Below are 27,708 nucleotides of genomic sequence, written 5' to 3'. Positions count from 1 at the left end.
CCCCTTCATTCTAGCTTTTCAAAGGCTCAAAGCCAGCAATCCAGTGCAAATGTACAGCTGAAGCATGTAAAATCCGTGAATCAAAATGGCAAAACTTCTACAGAACTTCTGTAACAGAAACCTTGTTAAAATTACATATGTGCCAAAGCAACAGGAAGATGAAAGAATACAAACTCCTTGCTTAGAATAAAGAATATGGGTCAAAGCAGGAAGGTGAATAGATGGGCATTTAAATGCAAGATGCCAGCAGATCTCATGTAACACATGAATGACTAAACAAAGACTGTCATATTTAAAATGCTTTTGCAGTGACTTCAGTAGCATCAGCAGTACTGTAAAAAGTCAATAAACTTAATAGGTCCGTTTAAGAGTGAAAAGCAGTCCAAGAGGTCTAATCAAGTTTTCTTTATCCATGTAAATGGCAGCAGCTTTACAATCTAGCAGCTCCAAGCAGGAAAACCTAAGATAGCTCCCTAGAAAAAGGCTCATACATTGAGTTCAGTCACAGTAACAGAAGTAAAAACAAGTTACTCATTAAATAAGGTGTGTATGGGAACATGTTTTTTAACTTGGAAAACAAGACCTACTGAGATGCTGATATGAATACTGAGGCAAATCTTTTCAACCTGGAATTGATTCCAAAGTGATGAGGCTTTCAACACCTGAATAGTCATTTGGGATGAAGAATGTTTCTAAAAACATGTGGAAGTAATTGCTCCTTAAATTATGCTGCTTCAGAAAGCATCTTGGCTAATCTCACATTTCTGAGTGTCAGAAAACCTTATTCAGGTATATTCATTATGTAAGATATACCTGTGAGGAAAGGAACAAGGAGAGATCATACCTGCTCCACCCATAATTTGTCAGCCTCACTTGCAGGAAGGTGGCTGCCTACAGCAGAAAACCTTCAGTATCAGTGAAGGCTCTACTAACGATATGGAACCTTGTCTTCCCATGAGGAGGAATAATACAGAAAGGCTGTGACTGCAGGAGGTTCTCCAGTGAAGATTCACCTTTCTACATATAAGGATGATGAAAACTATGGAGGAATGAAGGTAGCATGCCCATACCCTCTTCGCTCATACAACTTATTACGTGAAAGGAATGCTTGATGAGGACCTAAATTACCTACACAATCTCAAATTAGCCCTCAGCATGCCAGCCAACCTTAACAAAACAACTTTCTAAAACATATCTATACCTTTCTTTCTGAACTATTAGCTAACAAATATTAAACATAGAAGTTTCGTTTAGTACACTCACATCTATTTTATTTGAATGATGGCAAAAATGCCACTTATATAGGTAAAAACACAGGTTAGAAGTAAATGTTTTATTCTTTCAACTAAATTCCAGTACTACAAGGGCAGTAAAACAATGATACACTGAAAAATTGCAGCAATAAACATTTGTTAAAGACTGATAGAATAAATAAAACCTACAAAAATGAGAACTTATATAAACCCATTCTTAACCCCCCCAAAAAGTCATGGAATAAAAAATGCCCTCCTTCACTATTTCACAGGCAGTACTGTGGGCTATTTGCTTAGAAGTTGTCCAGGGATTACATTCTAATTTAACTGTGAATACAACTTTGCAGTGCACAGTTATGAAAACCACACTAACTTCAGTCAGAAGTGTCATTCTACACTTTTATTTACACAACCAGTTAAGGGCAGAGTTCTAGTACACCAGCTTTAATCCTTTTACTTTTCAAACTTATTAACAGAAGCCAAATTGTAATGATACAGCAAATGAGACCACTGGTATTAACAGGTAGCAAAGGTCCACATCCAGGTGGTACTGACATCAGGGAGCACTCCAAAACCAGTTGCTGCATAAGAGTGGTTGCCACTGACAAAAGCTTGAAATAACCAGTGTATACAGAGGGGGGAGAGGGAATATGGCATTGTTGCAAGTCTTTAGAGGACAGCTTGCAACAATAGAACAGGGTTTCAGGGCTGCCCACATATGCAGAAAACATGATTCATGAAACATCTGAAAAGAAAAGAAGAATCAAGTCAAGAAACAATGTAACTGGGGAATTTATACAATGACTGAAGCACAGAAGTATAAGAAAACCAGTTTTTTTAAAGCTATATCCCTGTGAGGATCACTCCACTTTTGGGATACTTCCACTCTCAGAAAGAAAAATAATTTCTTCCACTCCACCCTATTCACCTTCTCAAGCCACCAAAATCTGCCCCAAAATCTAAAACCAGCAAGGAAGATAGCTTAAAATACTTACAACTTGCAGGCTGTTCTCCATATCGTCGCATGATCTGGTCATGCGTAAACTTCACAAATGCGTCATACTGTTCTGTGATCAAGGAATATTTAAAGTAAGGTACTGTACATAAAAGCACTTCTCTACAAGACAACGCAAGGAAAAAGGCCCTTTAACACTGCATACAGAGATGGGATTTAATGTTTGGCATACACACACGAATGTGCTTGATGAAACATGAATCTTCCTTATTCTTCACCTTGTGTGCCTTTGTAATTTATTTTGAGGTTGTGGAATCAACTGAAGAGATGCACCAGGACACATCAAGTGGATGAAGAATTGCCTCCCCTCATTCCACTCATGAAAATAAACCGCTGGACTGTTTTGTCCATACTACACTAGCTCCTCCAGTATCATGACTAAACAAATGGGCAATTTTTTTTCCAGTCTAAGGGCCACACTTTTTGGATGGCCTCCAAGGGTCACAAGTGGCATAGCCCAATGACATCATCATGCTGCAGTATTTTAATACAGTTTTGGTTAGCACTGAACATTATTTTCTTAATTATGCAGAACAGGCTAACAGTATGCACCAAGATTTTATTACTTAAAATATTTCTCCTCATCTTAAGGTTAAATGCTTTAAGAAATTCACTCAAGTAACATTCCCACTGGGGATATATGCAAATATGTCCAACTGCTGGCATAACAATTATGCCTTTCCTCCATTCCAGAGGGATAAGAACATCACAGAATAGATTAGGGGACTACAGAAGACAAGGGAATAAGTTCTATTGAACAACTGAAATGTGCTCACATAAAACTGGATATAGCTCACAATTTCTATGTACACAAAAAATAGATTCTACCCTTTTGTAACTTTCTTATTTCAATAGGCTATAAGAGCTAAAGCAGGTGACTGGCATCCTTGTTACTAGTGAATGATACTCAAAATGTAAGGAAATTTGTGGCATATTGTAACTATTAATGTTTCTTAACTAATATTTAGTTAAATGCTTCTCTAAGGAAATTTGAGTTAATACAGATAATGCTAACTGATACTTACAGCGTCATATCTTCCCCTTCAGCATCATAAACTGCAATTTGTCAAGGTAAGTAAGAAGTAAGCAACCTAGAGGCCATCATGTTAGCTAAGAACATTCAGAATTCCTGAACATTAATCTTTGCTGTGGTTAAAGATAGTTAAAAACATCTAAACAGCTAAATGATTTCACAATTAAGTGGTATAAATCATCCATGCTGTTTCTGCAAAGCAGAAAGGTCCTTATCTGAGGCCAGGCCAAAGCACAGTGACTGCCCAGCCAGAAAAATATAGTCTCACAACATCTTCTATCACTAAACCACGCATTAGGATGAACAAATCATAGTGAAAAGAATAACAGCTGACATTATACATTTTGTTTGTTTTTATCATACCTGCAAGTTTTGTGGTCAAGATTTCTTCATACTCTTCACGGATTTTCTCTTCGCGTTCTTTGAGCAAGCGTTCACAGATCATTCCAACTTGTCTGAGAGTAAAGAGGGGCTGTTCTTTTTTCAGTGGTGATGATGCTGCAGATGAAGTACCTTTGAACAAATATTTCCAGAGTTAATTCAAGTATGTTTTAGAGGGTTTTCTAGAAGATTAATGTAGATAACAAAGCATCAGTTCACTTTAAAGTATTTTGAGAATTAGATTACAACAGTTACAGCAACTTAAACTCTAAGAAAAATGGCTGCACTTATAGCCCACTGGTTTCAGTAGACTTTAAGCACAAACCTCTGAATTAAATGTTGGGAATGTATTAAAATCAGTAGTTAGAACTATAGAGCCAGTTTGGTGTAGTGGTTAAGGCACCAAGCTAGAAACCGGGAGACCATGAGTTCTAGTCTCACCTTAGGCATGAAGCCAGCTGGGTGACCTTGGGCCAGTCACTCACTCTCAGCTCTAGGAAGGAGGCAATGGCAAACCACTTCTGAAAACCTCACCAAGAAAACTGCAGGGACTAGTCCAGGCAGTCGTCTGGAGTCAAAAGCTGATTTGAAGGTGCGTGCGCATGCGCACACTCACACACACAGTTAGAACTACAAAGCATGTCCATCAGATGTAGTAACCCAGAAACTGTAAGCTTCTAGAAACCATTTAGAAATTTTATTTACAATGGTTCAAAGTGAATGTGACCCAGAATTCTCATGGATTCTACTCACAAAATTCACTTCTGAAGACAGGAGAAGGGAGACAGATTTCACTGATTTTTTTTCCCCCTCACAGCCCACTACCCCAGGTGTCTTTATTTTGTTAGATGTACATCCTGGCTTTTCTCTAGAAGCTTAAGGAGGCATGCCATGGAGTAGGCTGGGCAAGTGACTAGCCCAAAGATAGCTTCCATGGCTAAAGGTAGACTAGAACCTGGGTCTTCCCAGTCTTAATCCAAATACTTTAATCACTAGACCACATTGTTTCTCACTTTTCCCTTAAAGTGACCATGATTAGGCAGTATCATAGCTATGCTCCCAAGGAAGTGAAAATGGAGAGCTGAGCTTGAGAAATTAGCAAAATTATTTTTCCTTCTTCTTTCCAATGAGGGTTACTATTGTTAGAGTCCCTTCCAAAATGAAAGAAGGTCCAATTCAATTTGTTTGTTAACATAAAATATGGGTTATTCCAAGTCCATATCTCATGCCAAATTCATTCAATAAAGATGGAAAAAGGATACAACTAAAAATAAGCCATTCATCATTAAAAATATTATCTGAAAGTTGTAAAACACTTTGGAGTTATGTGTTGCACAAATAGCAAGTTTGCAGAACTCCTGGTTTTAGCATTCTTACACTTAATTTCCAGCTTCTTCTCTATATTTCTCTCACCCTAATAGCTCTGTACACAACATACCTTTTAATGTGGTTTATACATCCAAAGCAGTAATTTGATTGTTTCTTATGTTATACAAGTGAGATAGAAAATTAACCTTCCCAAGCTGAACCTTCATTTCAGTCCAACTCTTTATAAACTATAACCTGGCTGTGATTAGTAAAAATGTTACTGCTCACACCTACACTCTTTCCTCAGAGTAGCAGATACAAATCTAGCTGTCCATGGCTTATGTTTATTGCATAACACCATTTGGGGGTTTGCACTAACCATGGGATTTAACCTAAACAAACTATGGGTTCAACCAGTGAGACCTAACAGTTGCCCTGTAATAGTCAATTTCAACATCATTTCAAATGTTTTATGGGCAAAATATAAAGTGTACCCCTAAATAAGCTTTGAGCAACATCCAACATACTCAAAGTGTCAGTTATATTTAAAGCCCTATATGGCTAGGCAAATGGACACCAACAGGCCTGTCTATCAACCCAGTTTTGGCCTGAGGGAAGGAATGCTGCGAGCTCCCACTCAATGGAAGTGAGAGGGTGTGAGGACTGATAGCACACCTTCTCAGTAATTGCCCCTGTCTTTTGAATTGCTCTGCCCCCCAAGATAAGGAATGCCCACAACCTCCAGGCATTCGATTTTTTATTGTACGTGTATGGGTACTGATGATTCTTGGGCTGCCTTCATTAATTAATCTGATTTGTTGATGGTTTAAATTGTTTTCATTGTATTGTACACTGCTTCAAGCCCTTTCATAAGTGGACAATTTTAAATAGAATAAAACGAAATGAAAAGAGATGCCTGCTTCTCTTTTTCCTTCTTTCTCTCTACTGCACCAGGCTACTCCCACAAGTTTGCTCTGGAAGAACTCTACCCTAGGAAGCATGGCTCAAGCTGCTGAGACACAGAAAACTGCTCTGCCAGTAGTATCTATTCAGCTGGATAAACATAATTAATTTTTAACTTAAACTCATTCTGACAAAAATACTAATACAGCACTGTGATTTTTTTGATTCATTCTATTTAGAGAAAAACACAATCTGACCCAAATTTGAATGCATTTTAACTTATTCTAAAATCTTCACCTGGCAAAGCTGGTCCAGAAAGGAGAAATGCTTGTGACTGTGCATCAGTAGAACAACAAGGATCTGTTTGGTGAAAGTTTTCTAGATGTCTTCTCTTCTGCATGCGTTTGTATTCCTGTTTTATATTGTACAGAATTTGCTCTAGAAAAAGGAAATGCATTCACTATGATTACGAATTATATTTCAGTCACTTCAAAACCCAAGTATGTAAATATATTACAGTAAATCAAGTAAATTAAGGGTATACACTTGTAGATTAAGAGTATAGAGAGAACACTTTAACCAACAGCATTAAAGGGATCGCTAATTGTTTCAGATGTTCAACTTATCCTCCTAAAAGTCATACTACAATTTCCAACCCTATTCCCCATTCAGATTCCTACAAGACACAGATGGAGATAACAGAAAATGGGATTAGGCCCACTGATAGTTTTTGATGTCTACTCTTCCCTAGAAAATAACAAGAAAATTAGCAGATCATAACCATTGATCATGTATTCCTTCCCACAACATAGCCCTAGTGAAAACACAATTCATATATCTTTCCAGGTTCTGAGACCTAGAAAGGTATAAAATGTGTTTCTTTTATTCTTGCACATATATTCTTCCACTAGATAATTTGGTTATATTACAGAAGAATGTACACAGTTTTTGCAGTAATTATTAATTGCATACTATTAGTATCTTCAATAAATGCAATCAAGTACCATACTTTATACTGAAAGCACCATTTTATCAGCTCAGAGAATTCAGTAGCATATGTCTTTCTTCTCCCTTATCCAAAGCAGAATGATTAACATCCATAGAAGCTGCCACTATTCTATTATATAAGAATCTTTCTTGCCCCAAGTGACCAAACAATTATACTATTGCAAGCCTATAATATCTCCAAGGACATTTAACTGCTTTATAGAAGACCCAGTAAATTATATATCCAGCACTGAGATTATAACAAAAAGCACATTATTTTAAATTATCTGTATATAACATTTGTAACATTTTGAAGGTCAACCCCTTCAATTTACACAAAAACTCTGCCTCTCTCCAATATACTATTTTGGAATCCAGATGAGCAAGGACTTATGGTCGCTGGTTGGTAATATAATTGTTTCAATTTACCAAATAACTTTCCTTGCTGTGGACTTCATCCATTCTTACAGGCATTCCCAATGGAAGCTTAGTTTAATAGTTCTCAATAACTAATTGTATACATTTATATCCAGAGAAAATATTGAAGGGGAAAAGAAAGAAAAACAGTCGAAACAATCTCAAATGTACAATCTTCCAGCTAAGGAATCTCTAATCTGAGAAAACTGTGAGCCAGTATTTTACAGCCGCTGCAACAATTTCTTAGGCAAACAAATTCATTCAAGGGACCACTGATGGCTACAGTGGAAGTAAGAATATCCATATCAGCAACATGTAACTAGAATACACCAAGTAGCCACTCTTGCTAAAATTATAGTAACTTTGCATTTACTACTGAAGTGTACTCTGCATTCACATTGCTAAAATGAGTCCCCCATTGGGGGAGATGGGCAGTGATGTAAATTTAATTAATAAATAAAAGGAAGAAATCTTATTATCCCTCTTAATTGTCCTGTGGTAGCAGCTGCAGTTCCTCCAACCAAAGGACTCAGCATCTTTTTCTGCATTAACCTTTTCTATCAATTTGCAAGAATCTGGTTTTAACTCAACCATAAATCTGCTAAATACAGTATGCCTTCATCAAGTCACAGTCTCAGCTTATTCCACACATCAGCAATATGTAGGATAATATGGATTTCCCTTCAAGGCAGACAAAAATTAATGCCTTTTTATAAAATAAATCTATTTTATAAAATTGAAAGTAGATTTTAGAAGGTTCTATAAACAGTTCATAAAAATGATTAGAATTCAAAAATATAATTTCTACTTATATTCTAGTTTGCTAGGTAATATGAAGATGAGATCAGTTAACAGACTGCTCTAAAACGCAAAGACAAAGTCTAGACAATATGATATGATGGAATATACTTGGACAAGGGGGAAGAACCTGAATATGAATTCAAAGAAGATAAACAAAATGGTGAAAAGAATACATTCCTGCAGCTTTTAGCATTTGAGGAAAAAGCTTCTGTCCTGAATTATGTCATCAATTGACTTAAACCTAATCATGGCTGCGGGCCATAGAAGTCACATATGGAGATATTTTAATGATGTTCCTAGTACAGAAAATAGAAATGAAGCAACAGCAAACAAAAACCATGTATCAAAAGAATGGAGCACCTTCCTTACCAAAAAAGTTAATTATCAGGAAATGAACAGAATGCACTGCTAAATCTTTACAAGAAATAGCAATACACCTCTAACTATCAAAAGAATTTCAAATGTTTAGTATGTAGCTTTGTCAGAGAAAATCCTATGAATTTGTCCAAGATCAAAATGAATTCAGAAGAAACTCTAGGTCAGCATGTGTGGTTGCAGTATTCCGTTAATATAGCAAAAGACTTTGGTGCTCTAAAAAAGGCCAATGTAGTACATGTAAAGTAATCAGTTTGTAGCAGGTGCCCTGTACAAAGCAGGGAAATCTAAATTAATTCTTCCACAAGGTATTTGATGTAACACTTTACTGAACCGTTGATTTATCGAAACCTAACCAATTCGAATTGCATTTGTGTTTTCTTCTCTGTGCACCTTTCCTATCACTCTTCTTAGTTGCTGGGGGACGGCACAATAGCTACTGCTCTAACCACTGCTGTTGGCCATCCCAGTTGTTGCAGGATCCAAGTGACTTAAAAAACTCAAATCAGACTTGGAATTAAAAAATAAAATCAAACTTAGAATTGGCAAGGGGACCTAACACTGAAAGGAGTCCTCCCAAAGAAAAAAAGAATGAAATACCTTTTCCAACTTGTTGTATCATCCAGAGAACTTAACCCTAGCACTGGTTCTCTTACTTAGGCCACCTGGAATATGGGATTATTATATGAGTCAGTATTCCCAACATGGGGCTAAAGATTGCTGATGAGTTTTTAAAAAGCCATACTACTGACTGCAGTGTTATATCTTTTAACAGCAGTAGACTATTCCGCTGGTACAGAAAGAATTTGGAGTAATTCATTCAAAACACAAACAATTTGGGACCAAAAAACCCACTAAATCTTGTATTTCCTTTCCAGAAAGAAACAGTAAATATTGTATTCCTCTTACCAAAGAGGAATATTTATGGGCGGTGAATAAATTTATAAAATAAATAAATAAATAAAAATATTAATAAAGATTGAAGTTTATATTCACCATCCAACTTGTACTTTAAGATTCTTGTCAAGAGGGCTGATTGTAAAGTTTAAAAAATAAAAATGCTTATAAAGGTTTTGTTAAAATAACAATCTTTTCATTGTTTTCTGCAGAAAGGTAGTCATAACAACAAGATTATTAATACAACTTTAAAGAAGATGGCTGTTCTCCTAGTACATGATGGCAAAAATATTAACACTCAATGTCATTATTGAATTTGAGCTGATTTAACTCCTAGTGACTTCACTAATATGTCAGTGCTTGGCACTAAATTCATTGTCATTTACCAAATAATTATTTTATATGGTATGTATTGTGTAAAATCTTCTGAATGTTGAAGAATTTGCATTAAATTTTCATCAAACACCAAAAATGCATTTTCACTATAAATGAGGATATAATCTTCCTAATTAAAACACTGTGGCTTAAATTATTTACTTGAATTTAAATAATTTAAAATAATGATTTAATTCTAAATAATGATTTAAGTGTATTGGATTAAATCCTCCCTACTTCCTTTAGAAGACTGTTGTTAAATGTAGCTAAACAATGAGCTTATTCTTAAACAATATTCATGTTCATGAAGATCTGCCAACAAAAAGGGACACATTTAGGACTTACAAAGATAATGTCAGGAAAGCTAAAGCTTGAAATGAATCGAGGTTAGCAAAGGATGCTAAGAACAATATTGAGGGCTTGAGTATCTTCAAATAAAAGGAAAAGAATCAATGTACCAGCTGCTCAGGAAGACACAGAAGTGCTGATAAATAAAAGGAAAAGTTACTCAAATCCTCTATGATTCAGTCTTTAATTTTAAAAAAGTCTGTGGTCCACCAGGAAATTGTGAAGAGCAGAATGAAGTGGCAAAGCTGAAACTTCAGTCTGATAGAAATGTTGAGTATTTATTTTGATGAGTTTAAAGTAAATTTCAAAGTAAACTGCATGCTACATTACTAACTAACTAATGGCTAGATCAAACTTCTGTGTTTTATCACAGAGAGTTCCTGGAGATAAGAGCCAAATGACTAAAGGAGACAAACATTCCTATTTTCAAAGAAATGGGGAAAGGAGAAACTACAGACCAGTCAATCTGCCACTGATGTCTTCTCACGTATTTTTATACAAATATATCATATACCACTTTTCTAGTGACTCAATGAAAGATGATGCAATTCCATTTCAATAATGTAAGCAGTGCCACTTCCACATTATGTCTATTATTTTGTCATCTCTAATCTCAGCTTCCCTTTGACACATAAATAGCCTGACGTTTTCAATGTATATTACACTATTATTAAAAGTTTCATTATTATTTAGTAATCACTGGACATACAGCAACAAGACAGACAATTAAGTGCTCTTCCAGGTATAACATCCTTGATACTGACTGCCTATTCCTGCTTCAAGTATTGTAGACAGAACTGATCTTGTGAGCTCCACTCAGGTTCGGCATACTAGCAGAATAGCCAACATTTTGTTTGGTTGATGTATGGATTTTAATTTTTAAGAGAAAAGAAAAGGAAAATCTAGGAAAAATAAACATATATCCCCAAATTAATGTCATTCTGATGTTGTTTAACTAAATATCTAACAGATATATCTAATTTCATTTTCTGAATAAAAAATATGGAAGAGGATATTTAACATGTTCTATGCAGACTTAAACTGGTAAAAAATCAACTGACGTAACGTCTACATGCTTTTCCAAACTGACGCTAAAGCATGGTATATTTCAAATAACAAAGGAAAATACTGTCTTAACAAGTCAATTATATTTCTAACTAACTTTACTATTTTTAACTGTGATGTACGTGGTTTTTAACATTTCAAATAAGGCACAACAAGATTAGGATACAAAGTAATATATGTCATTATACTTTATTCAACGAAACCAATTTTTAAAATGTTCTTGCAAAAGCAGTTTACTGGAACAATGTCCTAAAGTCTTAGGCTCATATGACTATATGGATTGCCAGAAGCATTTATGAATGGAAGCCAAGTCAATTAATACTGGGTCTTGGCAGTAATTACGTTATAATGTTCTAAATATGTCCTATGATGGTTCAGTCATACATTTAACCCATCAAATGATGAGTAGACATATGTGAACCACCTTAAGTAAGGAATAGTGTTAGCAAACTAATTCAAAGGTTCAAAGCCAATCAAACAACTGTGAAATATTTTGAAATAGCTATGTTCTAAATAAACATAAACCTGCATCTGGTAATTTAACAACTTTATACTGCACAACATGGTTGTCATTAAAATGTATGTATTTTAAAATGTATGTATCAAGAGTGTGCTAGGTTAGAATTCTCTTCTTGAACTTACTGATTTTATACAAGAAATGAGTACAATTCTAGATATATTCTCACTGAAGTTCCTGAGTAAATCATGGGACTCTTCCAGATATGATTGTGGCAGCAATAATTAGTACTCACTATTATAAGGTTGTTTAGTATGAAATGGAATCCCATAGTGTGTGTGTGTATGTGTGTGTGTGTGAGAGAAAAACCCTGAGAATTCAGATTTAAATCCCCACTCAGCCATGATGGTCACTTGACAGCTTTGCACTGATCATTTCTAAGCATAATCCACCTTTCAGAGTTATTGAGGACAGTACAGCATACTCCCATTTTGACCTTCTGGAGAAAACATAATGTATAAAAGTAATAAATAAAGGTACAATTCTATTAATTTGGTATTATGTTAACTGAAAATACCACCCTGAGTCTGATGATTAGATGGCCTTATAAATCCAGCAAAATCAATCTATCAGTAGAGATTTTATGTTAAAAAGTTACCAACTGGAATGATACGGTATTCTTCACTGTCATAAAACCTGCTTATAAACAGACTGTGTGCAGCAGATGGCAGTACCTAGCCAACCTGAGCTGATCTTGAAAAAGCTACCTGGTTAATACTGAGATGAGAGACCACCAGGAAATTCCAGGGCTGTGGGCTAGACCAGAAAGTCAAAGAGCATCTATGAAGACAGCAACAGCAAATCACTTATTTTTAACCTCAGGTGTTGGGTTAGGGTGACTGGGACTAAGAAGCTTTTGACTGTTTTTACTTTTTTAGTGGGGGCGGGGACTGGCTGTTGCTCCCTTTGGATACTGCTTCCTTTTCGGGATTTAGATTTCTTTTTTACTGTTTTTGAACGCTCAGTTGCCCAGAGTTGTTGGAATTTGGCACCCTAGAAATTTGAAAAATCGATCAATGCATGGAAGTATTCATGTAGTCACTAGATACCAAATATAACTTGAGAAGCTTCCACCTTTTTATAAACAGTCTAACTAGCCAAAACATAACTATAATTTCCAAACTGAGGGAGAAAATAATTTTCACTTGTGTGCCATGTCAATGCACAGCCCACTGAACAAAAGCCTTGGTCTGAAAAAATTAAGATATGAAAGTTCCTATAGATGATGACAAATGTCAAACAGAAAATCAATATGACGCAGAAGAAAGCCTAACTGGTATTAACAAACATTAAGCAATATAGCTGTTGTCCAAGCAATGTTTAAAACAATTAGATACAACATTTATACTAAAACTTCCTCTTTCCTCTTCCCTCATTACACCCCTGTTAACTGTAACAATTTTACACTCAACACAGCTGATGCTTTGTTCTTACTTACAGAACCACACCTCCAAAGGTAGATTTTATTCTTCATTTACCATGTTTGGAAAGTTTTGTTTTTTAAACAGAAAAATTCAAAGGCCTTAATCCCAGAGATGACGACACAACTACATTTTGCTACCGCAGAAAAGACAACTACAAGTATAACCATGTTCCAAAACATATTCCAAAACCTGGGACTTTTCTACTCCTACTGTTATACAGACTATTATTCTATGAACTTTTAAGAAATGCACTTTCATAAAAAATAAGACAATTAGAATATAAGTGGAATAGTCAGATCAAAAATAATTATTACATTTACTTGTCATATCACCGTACATATTTACTCAGGGCTATTTCAAATATGTAAATAATAGTCCACTTCTATAATCAGGCTTTCCTGCTGTCTTTCCCCCACAAGTACCTCAAATCTCTGAAGCATCTTCCACTTTCCACAATAAAGTTGAAGGAGGTGAGACACAGAAAAGAATCCATCAATGAATAGATGCCCTATAATCCAAATATTATAATCATGTCCATTTTTAAATAAAGTATTGATTTGTTTCAATTACTTTATCATGTAAACTTATATATTTTACTCATAGGTTAGTTCTACTATGTTAAATATGCACAAAATGTAATATAATACACTTCATTGCATATTTTTTTTCATACGAAAATATTTTAAAGCAGGTCTTATAATTGGGAGATAATTTATCATAAATTATTTTACTATTACCTACAAAGGCCCCAATAACATATGAGTGGCACATCTGGAGACCACTTCCTCTTGCTTGACCTGTTATCCACTGCATTCAGTATCTGAGATTCTGCTGTGTTCTGCCACCTTTGTAGGTATAGTTAGTGAAGACATGACTAGGCTTTTTCACTAGTTTTATTTATTTCACAATATGTGTAGACCACTACAATCTAAACAGACTCTGGATGGTGAACAAGCCCTGGAACTCTCCCCCAGAAGGTTCAAGTCGCCTCTACCTTTTAAATTTTAGGAAGGCACCATCTGTTAATATTTCATACTGTATTTTTATCTGCTTTAATCAACTGCTTTAATCATTTTAAAACTGACCTACTTTTATGGGGTGAGGGGGTTGTTCTATTTATTTAAATGATGTATTGTAATTGTTGAATTAGAACTCCCAGCATTCCATAGTTAGCAATGCTGCCTGGATATCCTGCGAGTTGTAGTTCAAGTTATTTGGAAGGCCACATCTTTTCCATTGAATCTACAGAAACTGTCTTAAATCAGCATGTAAGACAGAAATTTTCTAAAATGTTTGATCAGATCTCAACTGCAGCCACTATGAATGGTAATAGATAAATAGTGGCATCTGTGTTGTATGTTTTCTATGAATTGCCCCCACTATGGAAATATGAAGGCTAGCAACAAACTATGAAATATACTAAAGGCATTCTACAGCATCTATCATTCCTCAAAGGAGTATCATATTCTCAGAAATTACTGTTAACATTAAAGCTATGATATAACAGAATCATTGCCAAGCATCACCACACATTTCTGTAAAAAACTATACAGTACTCACTGAAAATTGTAAATGCAAATGTTGACACACGGACAATTAAATTCTAGTGATGTTGTAATAGTGGAATATTTCACTGGGCATGGGTTAGACTAGATAACCTCCAAGACTCCTCCAAATCTTACATTCTATGATTGTTATGATTCATTAGGCAGTATTACTGTTATTCTTCCACAGCATATAAAAGTCTTCCAGGTGCAAGAACCTGAAAGAAAGGTTCAGTCAAGAGAGAATGGACAGCTCAAAGCTACTCAGTAAATTTTCATAGTGGGTGTAGAGCAGGGGGCTTGAACCTGGATCTCCCTAGCTCTGTCCAACAAACAGTTCTTCTTAGTTTAAGTATATGCCTACCTTTATAGGATCAGAATCTTACACCACAAGAAACCGATTTTTTTATCCGATGCATTTTTGTGAGCAGAAATGTAGGTTTTAAAAAAAAAAATACAGATGAAAATGTATTCAGATCATATTGTGAATACACACTTCAAAGGAACATACTCTGAGTGACGGATCTCTGTATAATATTAAAACTATCCAACTGTTTGTCTCTGGAATTATTGATCTCCTGTCTTAATTAGTATCTTAGAAACCTAACTATTAAATATTTAAATACTTAAATGCTGTTATTGCACAATTAACCTCTCTATATTCCATTTTAAATTGAATTGCTTAGCTTAGCCAATCATCCATTTATACCTTTGAACAGCTTTATTCTTTAATGGGTTTTTCCAGGAGCTCCTTATGTTTCAAAAGGGTATTTTCCAATGACTGCAAGCTGTTTAATGACTTGAGATGCCTAGCTGTCCATTCCACTGAATCAATTTTAAACCCTACTTACATTAAATATTCATAAGATGGATATTTCTACTTCCAGTGAAGTCACCCACCTTGTGTTGATATTAAACAGTTTAACTTTATTTTTAGTGTTAACAATCGTTACTTACTTTATAGTAATGATAAAGATACATAATATGCTCCACTAACTCCAAAAGCTGCTCACTGAGGAAATATTCGAACACTTCTATGATCCCATTAAAATCAGCAATTGCACATTAACTTGATGGGATACGAAATAAATGCTCAGTACCATATTCTATCATTCTATCTATCTATCATCTAATCCCCTCCCTCAAATGCCAGAGAAAGATCAAATTATTTGCTTGCAGAATGTTGAAATTAGGCTAAAGTTCACAATTGCTTACCCATTTTATAGACTGCGGTATTAACATTTCAGACTGTAACCTAGTTTCAGGAGAAAATATTAATATCCTATACTCTGACCTTGTAATAATTTAAAATTTCCATTAATAAAACACCCTTCAAAACCCAAGACATTTCCAAGGTCTAAAGCCTATTTCAAAAGAATTTACCATGTAATTATGTTAAGGTTTTCACCTTTTCATGTTGGTACAGTATCACTGCTTACTAATAAGAAAATGCTATCTATCCCAAACAAGGTTATCAACTGATCCAAAAGCAACATGCATGCACACTGAAGACAATTATGGAGTGAGAATTGTAGCAATACATGAGAACAGAAATGCCTTCTCTTAAAACAAGAGAAATATGAAAACTATACTGGATAAAGGTCAGTTACAGATAATATGAGAAACCACAGGGTGAGGTAATGATACCATCAGAGGTGACAGCACAGCAAGTCTTGATATTGCCACTAATTTGTCTCTGTGAGAGGGGAAAAGATCTTTGAGGAGCCAAGATGTAACACCTTAATCATACGTTTACCAATCTGTACTAGCTATTTGCTGCATTCCAAACACACTTTTATAAAACGATCATCTGCTGATCACTTCAGGAAACGGAGCACTCTTGGACTTAAAATCAGAAGCGGTGGAAGAGGAAGGAAAAAAAAAATGCAGCCCTCTCGTCGTTAAGCCGGCCCGGCCCCTGCCCAAGCGGCCTACTGTGGGTGATTGATGACAGACCCCGATCAGGTCCGCCCTCCTGCGCCGCTAGCCTCAGAGGAAACGGCCCTGCCATGTATGCTTCGGCAAGGCGCTGCTCCCAGAGTTAATGGCTTTAGCAAATCGATTGCCCGCACCGGGAGGAGATAAAAGAAGGGCAAAGAGACCGAGGGAGGGCAGAGGAGAAGAATATTCGATCCTTCTCGACGAAGAGCCCGCCTCCCTCGCGATAACTCCCCAGTTCCTCTTTCTCGCCACACAAATGCCTCTCGCACCGTGCAGGCCATCCCTCTCCCAAGGGGTCGAAAGGTGCGGTGGAAAGATATTCCCCTCCCAGCCCGGCACAGAACAAGGCCGACAGTCCTCCCCACCCCGCGCATCCACCGGCGCAGCCCAGGATCAACCCCCTTCGGCGGCCTCTCCCGTATTTGCCACTTCCCCACCCCCACCGCGGGGAGGGCGGCCATTTCCATTGTGCCGACACCGCGGCGAAAGCAAAAGGGGGGAGGGGGGCAGGGAGGCGGCTGCTTTGGTGGAAAGGCAGAGCCGAGCCGGTCCCATTCAGGTGGAAGAAGCGGCGGCCGCTGCTCTTCCAGGCTTCAGAGGTCCCGGACCGCCCGCCCGCCGCTTCTTCCGTCCGCGGCCCCACCCAGCGCCCCTCCACCCCCTACCTGTGGTGAGGCGAGTGGACACTTCCCCGAAGGGCGAAGGCTCCATGCGCAGGTATTTCTGCGGGGACGAGGCAAAGGAAGCTGAAGAGGAAGAGGAGGCGGCGGCCGCCGAGGCGGACAATGGAGTGCAGCGCCGTCGCTTCGGCGAGGCCGGGCTCAGCAAAGGGTCGAAATCTAGAGTCCGTTTTAAGGTCGCGCCGCAGGCCATGGCCGAGTCGGGCGGGGGGCGGAGGAGGAAGAGGACCAAGAAGAAAGGGGCTCAGCAGCTGAGCCGGCAGGGGCTTTCGCACCGAAGGAGCGGCCAGAAGGACTGACACGGGGCAGAGGAAGGGGGGAGCTTCCCGCGCTGCCGCGCCTTGTCAAACGCCGGGTCGCCACTGCTCTGCGCCGCTTCGGCTTTCTCCTGCCGGCTCCGCCTGCGTCTCCAGGGAGCGGCCCGGAGCTCTGGGCCCGGCTCAGCTGGACTTGTAGGCTCCGCCCGCGGCAAATCCTCCCCGGGCCGTATCCGGGAGGGTGTCTAGGCCGGTGGGAGCGGCTTGACGGGAGGCTACCCGGCCTGGGGCCGCCGATGAAGAGCGATGACTGCGGCGGTGGCTGTCGCGCGTCTCTCTGTGACTCTTCCACACCAGCAATATGGCGTCAATAACAACGCCGCTGATTCAAAAACCAGTTCTCACCAATGCGCTTGCGCGGCATGGAGGTGGTGGCCGACGTAAAGGATCAGGGGAGTTGTGGTTTCCTTTAGGACATTTTCCCACCCTCGTCGTAAAGACGGTAAAGGGAAGCGGGAACCACAATTCCCTCGGTACATTGCGTGAAAGAGTCGACTTCCGGGGTGGAATTTAAATCCCCACAGAGGAGTCTGGAACTTAGGAATGAAAGTGGTCATTTAAACGTTGGGAGTAAAGTAGGACAGAAAGAACTTAGTTTGCGGAAATTTTAAATGGCTGATGACATGCAACAACGTTCTTTATAATGCTTGGCGAAGATGTAAAAGGGCGTCTCTGTCTAGCTGATTCCGAAGCACAGTACGGATTTTGGAAGAAGAAAAAAATGAACTGAATGAAAGGCGTCCTGAAATGAATATTTCTGTTTTATAATACAGGCTTGGAATTGATAGTTTAGTGTTCTAGACTCTTCAGATACTCAGCAAGCAATATTATTTCTGAAGAGCTTTACAATTATGATTACACTCTATTAAAGTAAAAGCACAAAAGACATAATAAACTGATGAAGTCTTAATTGAATTCTCCTTAGAGTATACTCATTAAAATCAGTTGGAGTCAGTTAATAACTAAAGAAAGGATTCAGGATTTTAACTGACTTTTTTTTTAGTCCTTGAACTAGAGTTGGCCTAGGGTCTGCAGATCAGCTTTCACAAGGCAGTGACCTCCCAATTATGCTGGACTTACTGCTCATCATGACTGAAATTTTGAAAAAAGTTAAAATATGTAAGTAAGTGTTGCAGTACTCCATAGAGAAAAATGTTTGCATCTTGAATACATTATTGTTATGAATTTATCTGCCAAAATTCTTTGTTTTCTAGTGCAGCAAGATCCTGCCACTGTTAAGTATTTATTCAATTTATATGTCTGCTCACTCCCTAAGCAATCCTGGGCAACTTACAGAGCATTAAAGATAGATAGATAGATAGATAGATAGATAGATAGATAGATAGATAGATAGATAGATAGATAGATAGATAGATAGATGATAGATGATAGATAGATAGCCCAATGCTGTTTCTTTAATTAACTAATCTATCATTAAAAACACAGACAGAGCACAGGGAACAGTAACTCACATATGTCACGCTAAGATGGGTCACATAGCTCCTGGCAGACAGGCTTATTATTTGACTTGGTTTCTCAGTACTGAGGACTCTAATCAATTTTCGGTGCAATAACTCAGCTGTAAAAAAAAACATGTAGTAAAATACTTGCATGATCTCCCTATTAAAGGAGTGCATTCTGCAAGGCTCTGAATCATATAACCTTTTGCATGATAGTCCCACTATAAGGACATTACTTGCTCTCCAATTAGGCTTATGTAATCAGGTCCCCACTGTTTCCATTATGGTAGCAGAAGCCCTAGTAGCAGTGGCTGAGTTTGCACTAAGTTATGTTTACTGAACTAATCCAGTTGCCTCGATTCACACACACAAGCTATACATTCAGCACATTGGCTGTGTTCTTACAAGATACTGAGCTATAAAATTAGTCACATCGGAGCCTGGAATACTGTTTTATGTGCGCAATTTTCCCTGAGCTTTTTGCCTGTATCTTTTTAATGTAAATGGTAATGACACTCTTGTATCAAGTTTGGCTTCTGGTGGCTACAGTCATGTATTTGTTTTGGCAACAGTGTGGAATTGGTTTGCCACTCTCCTCTCCCACCATGTTGACTTGATTTCCCAAAGGAGCCTACAGCCCTGGAATTCTTTTAAGGTCTCCCATACAAGTAATAACTAGACCTCCAAGTGAAGACCTGACTTCACTTACAGTACCTTCTGAGGCCAGACTAGGTCAGCCAGATGCTGCCACCTGCTTATTCTGATTTCTCTGTGCTTGTAGATTGCCATGTTTGACGAATCCATTGCTATTTCTCTTGCATTTATGAGATGAGCAATTGCATATTAGGATAGCTAGGAAAGAAATGAAAACTGCAGTGTAAGGGTTAAAATAGCCATATCACAGGGTTTAAAAAAAAAAAAAATCTTCCCAACCAAGTGCTGACCACATTTGTAATGTAGCTTCACCTGTTTTGCACTCTGAGTCCCTCCCTGCCAATGCTAAGTCCAGTCCTTGGCTTTCAAAATATTGCCTACCTGTGTTTTTAGGTGAAAAGTTAGTTTGAATTGGACTTGATATTTTTAGATTCCATGTGATCAGCACTGAATTATGCCAAGCTTTTTGTTTTGTGAAAACAGCCTAAGGATGTGGCTTGTTCTCTACCATATAAAATTTAAACTTGTTGACAGAAATGACATTTCATAATCAAATTCTGGATACATCTGTTACTTAAAAGGACCGGAGAGCTCAACATGCTCCCAAATTTGCAGATGTAGGAACATGAAAATTGTATCCTTTTGGATCTGTTGATGTATCATAATTTTAGCTATATATGGGGCAGCAAAATGTCAGGTATTGAGACATTTTGATAGGAGCAGAACAATATGGAAATTGTGGCCAAGAAGCATGACCATGAAACATAATTCAGCTAAAGAGGGAAAATTTCCATCTTTCTATTTGTTTAATATCCTAAGATCATCTAGGAATGGGTGAAGTTCAAAGTAATAACAATGCTATTACTAATAATACCAGTAATGGTTTTCTATGCATTTATTTATAAATCATATTTATATTTGCAATTAATTACAAGTTACTCAAGGAAATCTGACTATGAAAGATCTATTAAGAGTCAGCAAATATTAGATAAGCCAGCAGAGAAGAAAATAAAAACATGTTTAGTTAAAATAAAATTTATAGCTGTTGTGTTGAACAAGCAGTACATCTTTCCAGAAAATATAATATTTCTAACGAGGACTGTCTGGTATTTTTCAAGCAGTCATTACAGCAAATGGAAATTTAAACTACAGTTTGATAGGAAAAGCAGCTAGTCTTTTGTATACGAATAGCAGTCTCAGTCCAACAAGTACTTTTCCTTCTGTAGCTAAAATGACCTCACACTTATACAGGCAGGCAGTATACAAGCAGCTCAGGGGAGGGGGAATCTTGAAATTAGTAGAAGTCTACATAACCTTCAGAAAAATCACTTCAAGACATATAAAACATTCCTATAAAATATAGCTAAAGACTCAGGAAGCACCTAATAGCAACTGACGGAGAGTGGAGAAAAGCAGGGTGATAGTGGAATGGAAGCGTGCTGGGTGAGATCATCCGTCACCATGAGATGAGGTATCAATACGCTGATGATACCAAATTGCATATCTCCATCCCAGGTGAGTTAAGTGATGCTGTGACCACCCTCTCTTGGTGCCTGGGGGCTGTAGGGGGTCTGGATGGGGAACAACAGGCTTCAGCTGAACCCTGGTAAGATGGAGTGGCTGTGGGTTAATGGCTCTTCCGTATCCAGGACTTCGTTATCTTTGGCTCTGGATGCGGTTGCACTGCCCCAGACAGACCCAGTGCGTAATCTGGGGATCCTCCTGGACTCACAGCTCCTGCTTGAAGAGCAGGTGGCAACCGTGGCCAGGAGGGCCTTTGTGCAACTTCGTGTTGTGCACCAGTTATGCCCCTTCCTGGATAGGGAAGCCCTTTGAACAGTCACTCATGCCTTTGTTAACTCCCACATAGACTATTGCAATGTGTTATACGTGGGGCTACCCTTGAAGAGTATCTGGAAGCTACAGCTGGTCCAGAATGCGGCCATGTGGGCAATTTTGGGTGCCCCTAGACAGGCACATGTAACACCTTTGCTCCGTGAGCCACATTGGGTAATAGCTTGCTTCTGGGTCCAATTCAAGATGTTGGTTATCACCTTTAAAGCCGTACATGGCATGGGGCCAGGCTACCTGAGGGACAGCCTCTTCCCCATTATGTCAACCCGTTCCACCTGATCATGCAGAGAGGGCATGTTGCGGACCCTGTCGGTAAGAGAATTCTGTCTGGCAGGGTCCAGGAGGTGGGCCTTCTCTGCAGTAGCTCCCACCCTCTGGAGCATCTTGCCACCAGAGGTGAGGTTAGCCCCATTGCTCCTGGCCTTCCAGAGGGAATTGAAGACCTGGCTCTGCCACCTGGCTTGGGGTGGGGAGGGGGTCATCATGTTTGGGGATGGCTAATACCCTAGAGTGCTGGTCGCATACAAGGACTGAGTTATCATCTGCCATCTGGATTCTATTTTTATCTGTAATTATTGTTTACCTGAAATGTATTTTTAGATACTGTATTTTTAAATATTGTAATTTTATTGTATATTTATTTTATTGATTATTATTGTAAACCGTCCAGAGTCCCTCTGGTGGGAGGAGATGGGCGGTGATAAATTTGATTGATAAATAAATAAATAAATAAAATAACACACTACAGTATACTGTTGCAAATCCCACTCATTTTCCCTAAGTATGTTTTATCCTACTGCATTAAGGAATAGAATCCATGAGGAGCCTATACAGAGAGATGAACGGCTTCCCTCCCCCATTAGCAGGGTACACTGGTTACATTTATTGGTAATGCTAATCCAATATTCGGTATTCTACGAACAAGCAGTTTGGGAGCATTGTGCTTGCAGGCACCACCTTACCCTTTACACATGAAGGAAGGAAATGGCCCTCCGCAAGGCTGAACAAACTGCTCTTTCCAGTGATGTCCCAAAGAAGCCATGGTTCCAGGTCTTTATTTCTTAACTATTACTAGAACAAGGCATTTCTACCTTCATCTATCACATGGTAGTTAGTTCAAAGGCACAGCAAGAAGCTTTCAACTTTTCTCTTTTCTCAGGTACAAAGGAAGATAGGGGAATCGCATGCAAGCCTGAAACTCATACCGGATGATCCCTGTGGTGCTACACCATGTTTTTTTGTGATCTTTGATCCAAGCCACTGAATTATGTAGGGCGCTTCACTCCATCTGGTGTGTTAGGACTCCATGTTGAGAGCTGTTATTCCAGCACAACTAGAAGGTACCAAGTTAGAGAAAGCTGGCATAGTTTTTGAAAACAAAGAAGCATCATGTGGGAGCTTACAGGTTAACAAATGTATTGCCATATGAGCTTTTGTGATAGAGTGAAAACAAACAGCATAAGCTGCTTATTATTTACACTCAGTTTTATTTATATCCTCTTTATATGAACTGAAACTATTCCAGAATATGTTTCTTGTAGACTAAACAGAAGCCTTAACCTGGCACAGTACATAACAACTGTTCCTTCTACAGCTTCCCATATGTAGACTTTTATGGGGATTATAAAGAAAAAGCTTTGCTGGTGCAAAGGATGTTGGTTCAGGAAAGCAGCAGATACTTTGGGCTGCTTTGTTTGTTTGCTGCAGTACACTCTAAACTCAACTAGAAAATATTTTAATATGTGCTTATAAGTCGAATAGTCTGTGATCTTTCACAATGACTTCTAGCAGCAACAAGCAGGAAGCATTGAAGGTGAATACAATTTCAAGGGTAAAGTTTTTCAGAACACTACATGTTATTTTTACCTGCTCCCTGCTATAGCTCAAGAAAAAGACCAGCATATGGTATACATGGCTGTAAAGTTTTGAATGTAATAAAAATTCAGTTCTGTGTGTTGTTGAAAGAACCTTAAGATTAAATAACAGTAGATTTATTGTGCAATTCTTCGTTTATTTAATCAATACTCTGACTGATTTAAGTAGGACTTATTTACTGCAAAATGTGTGTTGAAATGCAATTTAATAATCCAAAGATCCTCCAGGACATAATTTAAAATAAAATAAAGAGTCTCCTTTGAGTAAAATTCAATTCCTGGAGATTTCATAGCCATTTAGTTTTCTTTGTAATAATATTTAAGTGGTTTGTCCTTGCCTTCTTTCTGGATTTTTTTTTTTTTTACTTCCTGGTCTTGTCTACAGCTCTTGGATATTCTGATAGTTATCCATCCATGTATTTCCAAGCTCAGATAAGACTGTCTACGTACTGCCACATAGCTGAGCCCAGGATGAAATAATGTTTAGAAAGGGAAAAATAAAGAGCTATAGGGTAACTACAAACCAGTCAGGATGATTTTATTTTATTTATTTATTTATTATTCAAATTTCGCTACCGCCCATCTCTCCCAAAATGGGGACTCTGGGCAGTTTACAATAAAATCAATATCAAATGATGTTGATATCAGGCAAAACTCTGGAGCATCTGATAACGCAATTGGTTTGTGAGTATTTAAAAAGAATCACTTGCTTGTGAGAAGTTAGCATAGGATTATCAAGAATAATTCATGCCAAATAAATCTTGGTTGATAGAGTGACCAATTTTGCTGGCCATGAGATTCAGTGGACATAATATACACTGACTTCAGCAAAGAATTCAGCAAAGTCTGTCCTGAAATTCCAGTAGAGAAGATGGCAAATATTTGCTGAACTATGCTACCATTAGTTGGATACAAGTCTGGCTGGACAGTCATACTCAGTGAGTGTATATCAATGGCGTCCTATCAAAGGAGGGGAAAGCTGAGTGACCAATCACTAGGCTTTGTTGTAGGCCCTGTGCTATTCAGCATATTTACAAATGACTTGAATGAGTCGTTTACAAATATGTTGAGTAGCACAGGGCCTATTAGAAAATATAATTATCAAATTTGCAGATGATACAAATGGGGGGGAGGGGGGAATAGCATATATTCTGAATGTCAGGATCAAAATTCCAAAAATGTTTGACAAGCTGGAACAATGGGCAGAAAGTAGCAAAATGATTTTTGAAAGTCTTTCATTTGGGTAGGAAAAATTAAAGATATGAATATAAGATGGGAAGATCATACCGGGCAATAGTACACACAAACAAGATCTTGGTGTCTAACTAGATCACAAGTAGAACATGAGCCAACAGTAACTGCAAAAAGAAAAGAAAAGACAAATTCAATCCCAGGCTACATCAATATCAAGAGAAGTGAGTCTTCTATTCTGTGTTGATCAGACCACATCTAGAACATTGTGTCCAGTTCTGGGCACTGCATTTTAGGAAGGATATTAAGCAAGAAGAGTAACTAATATGATAAGAGGCTTAGAAGAAAAAAAGTAGAAGTATGAAGAAAGATTGGAGGCACTGAGGATGTATAACCTGAAGAAGAGAGGACAGGGTTTTTTAAAAAATATAAATGTTGATGAGTGTTATAAAGAGTACAAATATTAATGACTGAAAACAAAACTTATTAATTTCATTCCAGTCTGTTCAAAGCCTGTGGGGAGGCATGCCCTGAGGGTGTCTTCAAGCATCTGAAGGGCTGCCATATAGAAAATGGGGTAGATTTGTCCAGTGCTGTACCAGAATGCAAGGCAAGAAAAATGTGTTTAATTTACAAGAAAGCAGATGTCTACTGAACATCACACAGAATTTTCTAACAGTAAGATTTGTTCAACAATGAAATATGCACCTCTATCACTCAACAAGTAAAAGGCCAGCTCTGTTAAATGTACTGCTCCAGGAACTGAAATCCTGGTTATAGTAAGGAAATACCAGCAATGTAAGGAAAGAGCCTATCCTTGATGTAAGTTTAACCCCTCTAAAGCAGACTGCACCTGCGTATTTTGCAAAGGAGGAGAGATGGAGCTGGAATCTCTGGACGACAGCTTGTAATCTATGTCCCACACAGAACAGTTCCAGATTGCTTCTTTGAGCCAAGCTGGTCTCCTGACCATATCATTTAACCAGAAAAATGTGATGGATCCAAAGGATAATCTCTAAACCCCTTCCAACCCTTTCAGTATATTCTATACTATGAAGTGGCTGTTGCTTTTCATTAAAATAAATATTTGATTAAAAGAGGCAACATCATATCAATCTGGTTTTGAATCATAATGATTCAAGAGTGCCATCTTCAAGCTCTTGGGAGCCTAAGATGGTAATCCTCAAACAATTTCCTCACATTCCTTCCAATTGTGCATGAAGCTTGTATTTCAGGAGGATAAAATGGCCCAAACTGTGCAGTGAAAGTAAAATAATTTATTTGCAATAAGGTGTTAATATGGTATTGCAAAAGTTTTTGTGTCCTGAGCAATTTATAGACAAAAGGGAAGAAGAAAAGCATTCCTCTTTCTGTTCTTTCAGAGATGCTGCTACTTCTCTGTTTGCTGTAGAAAAATAGCTCTTTGGGGAACAGATTCCAGTGTGAGGCTGGTTGAGGAGATCAGTCTGTCCCTTCTCCTGCTGCTCTTCCACTCCCAGTGTCAGCCCAACCAGGATGTTTCATTGCAAAATTTTGAGGAAAATGAATGAAAAGATTGGGGCACCTGGTTCTAATTTTAAAACATCTTTAAATTATTATACTCTTGAGCTCAGTTTTTAACTATCCAGCTTCATGGGTCATCAGGCTTAAACGTCACCATCTCCATTTATAACACGTTTTGTTTGTTCCATCTCTCCAGATACGCAGGCACAACAAGCAGTTTTAAAAAAAATAATCTTTCCAGCATATACTCTAATATTTCTATATCCTTTTTGTCAGTGTGGCTAAATAACATTTATTTATTTATTAAATTTTTATCACCGCCCATCTCCCCCACACGGTGGACCCTGGGCGGTTCACAATAAAAACAATTAAAATTTCAGTAAAATCATAAATACAACCATTAATCAGTCAGCATAAAATGCAATAAAATCCAAGCCATGGCAGATCTAATTCAAACGATAAGGGCATAAAACTGGTCCCCGCAGAACTAGGGAATCAACCAGCCCCAAGAATGGCTCTTCCCCTCCCGATTCCAGGGAAGGCGGCAAAACCAGGTCTTCAGCTGTTTTCTGAAGTCCAGGAGGGAGGGGGCTAACCTCACTTCATCATAGTGATTAAGATCTTTTCTTAGCATACAGAAAGACCCTAGTTCAGAACCTGAGGGAAACTCTTTTTTTTAATATCTTGAGTAAGTAATATTCCTCCTCTGTGTTTGTTTGTTTTGTTATGTTTAATTTTTTTTTTATCCAGGGCTTTTACTATGGGCTGTCTGGTAGCTGGGGATGAAACTGTCTACCTCAGGTGACTATAAAACCAGTAAAATGCTGAACTCTTAGACATATGTTAAAAATTACTAGGGCAAAGTCACCTGCTCAAGAAAAGAAAAAGTTGTAATTAAAAAAAATCTGCTGGGTTTCAAGCTTGTGACCTTCTTCATGCTAAGCAGAATTCTTAACCACTATGCTGTTTCCGCAGTTTGGTAAGTGGAGGTATAGAATCATTAGAGTGCATGATAAGTGTTGGCTCCATTGAAGGGGCAGTCCTTGCTCTGCAAAGAATTCTATGAACTGCTGAGTTTAGCCTGCCACAGACTGAAGTGCTATAGCCTAAATGGACAGAAACAACCAAGACAGCATAATAGGGGAAGTGTACCTCTGAAGTGGAGCAGAGAAGCATGCCCTGAGGTTGCTTTGAAAATGAATGGTGGATTAATAAAGGATGATGTCCTGTTTCTGTCCTCCCAAAACAGTTGCCTGCCCATTCTGGTGATAGGACAACTGGGCAGTGCAGATAAGCCCTTAGTATGTCATACAAAACTGGACTTTGCATAAAATTGTGGTTAAGACAGATGCTTTAACCAAGTTTTACTTGAGTTTTGTTCTCTTCATTCAGTCTTGGTTTCCTACATTGTCCAAATAAGATTACTTTGGAGATTACCTTGAAGTTCTCCTTTCCACTCTCCAGACCTAGAAATGGGAGCTCGAAGGGTCACAGAATAGGGCTGCTCCAGTTGTAGTGAGGGTGAAATGGGAACATAAAGGCTTTGACCTTGTTTAAGCAGATTTCTTCTGTAAAAAGAACAATCTATATA

The 27,708-nt window shown here is 38.1% G+C and overlaps 1 protein-coding gene across 1 annotated transcript; it reads right to left on the bottom strand.

The window, feature by feature from the left end:
- Positions 1-1,318: 1,318 nt before the first annotated feature.
- AKIRIN2 (akirin 2) lies at positions 1,319-17,901 on the bottom strand. Its single transcript, XM_063312273.1, has 5 exons — positions 17,250-17,901; positions 6,191-6,331; positions 3,665-3,814; positions 2,249-2,320; positions 1,319-1,998 (listed from the first exon to the last, which is right to left on the bottom strand). Exons 1-5 carry the CDS (start codon positions 17,455-17,457, stop codon positions 1,988-1,990), a joined length of 582 nt encoding a protein of 193 aa, XP_063168343.1. The 5' UTR covers positions 17,458-17,901; the 3' UTR covers positions 1,319-1,987.
- Between the last annotated feature and the right edge of the window lie 9,807 nt (positions 17,902-27,708).

The sequence above is a fragment of the Candoia aspera genome, chromosome 1 (assembly GCF_035149785.1).
Source record: "Candoia aspera isolate rCanAsp1 chromosome 1, rCanAsp1.hap2, whole genome shotgun sequence".
In the NCBI taxonomy this organism is placed as follows: domain Eukaryota; kingdom Metazoa; phylum Chordata; class Lepidosauria; order Squamata; family Boidae; genus Candoia; species Candoia aspera.
This window is presented reverse-complemented; position numbering and strand designations above follow the sequence as displayed.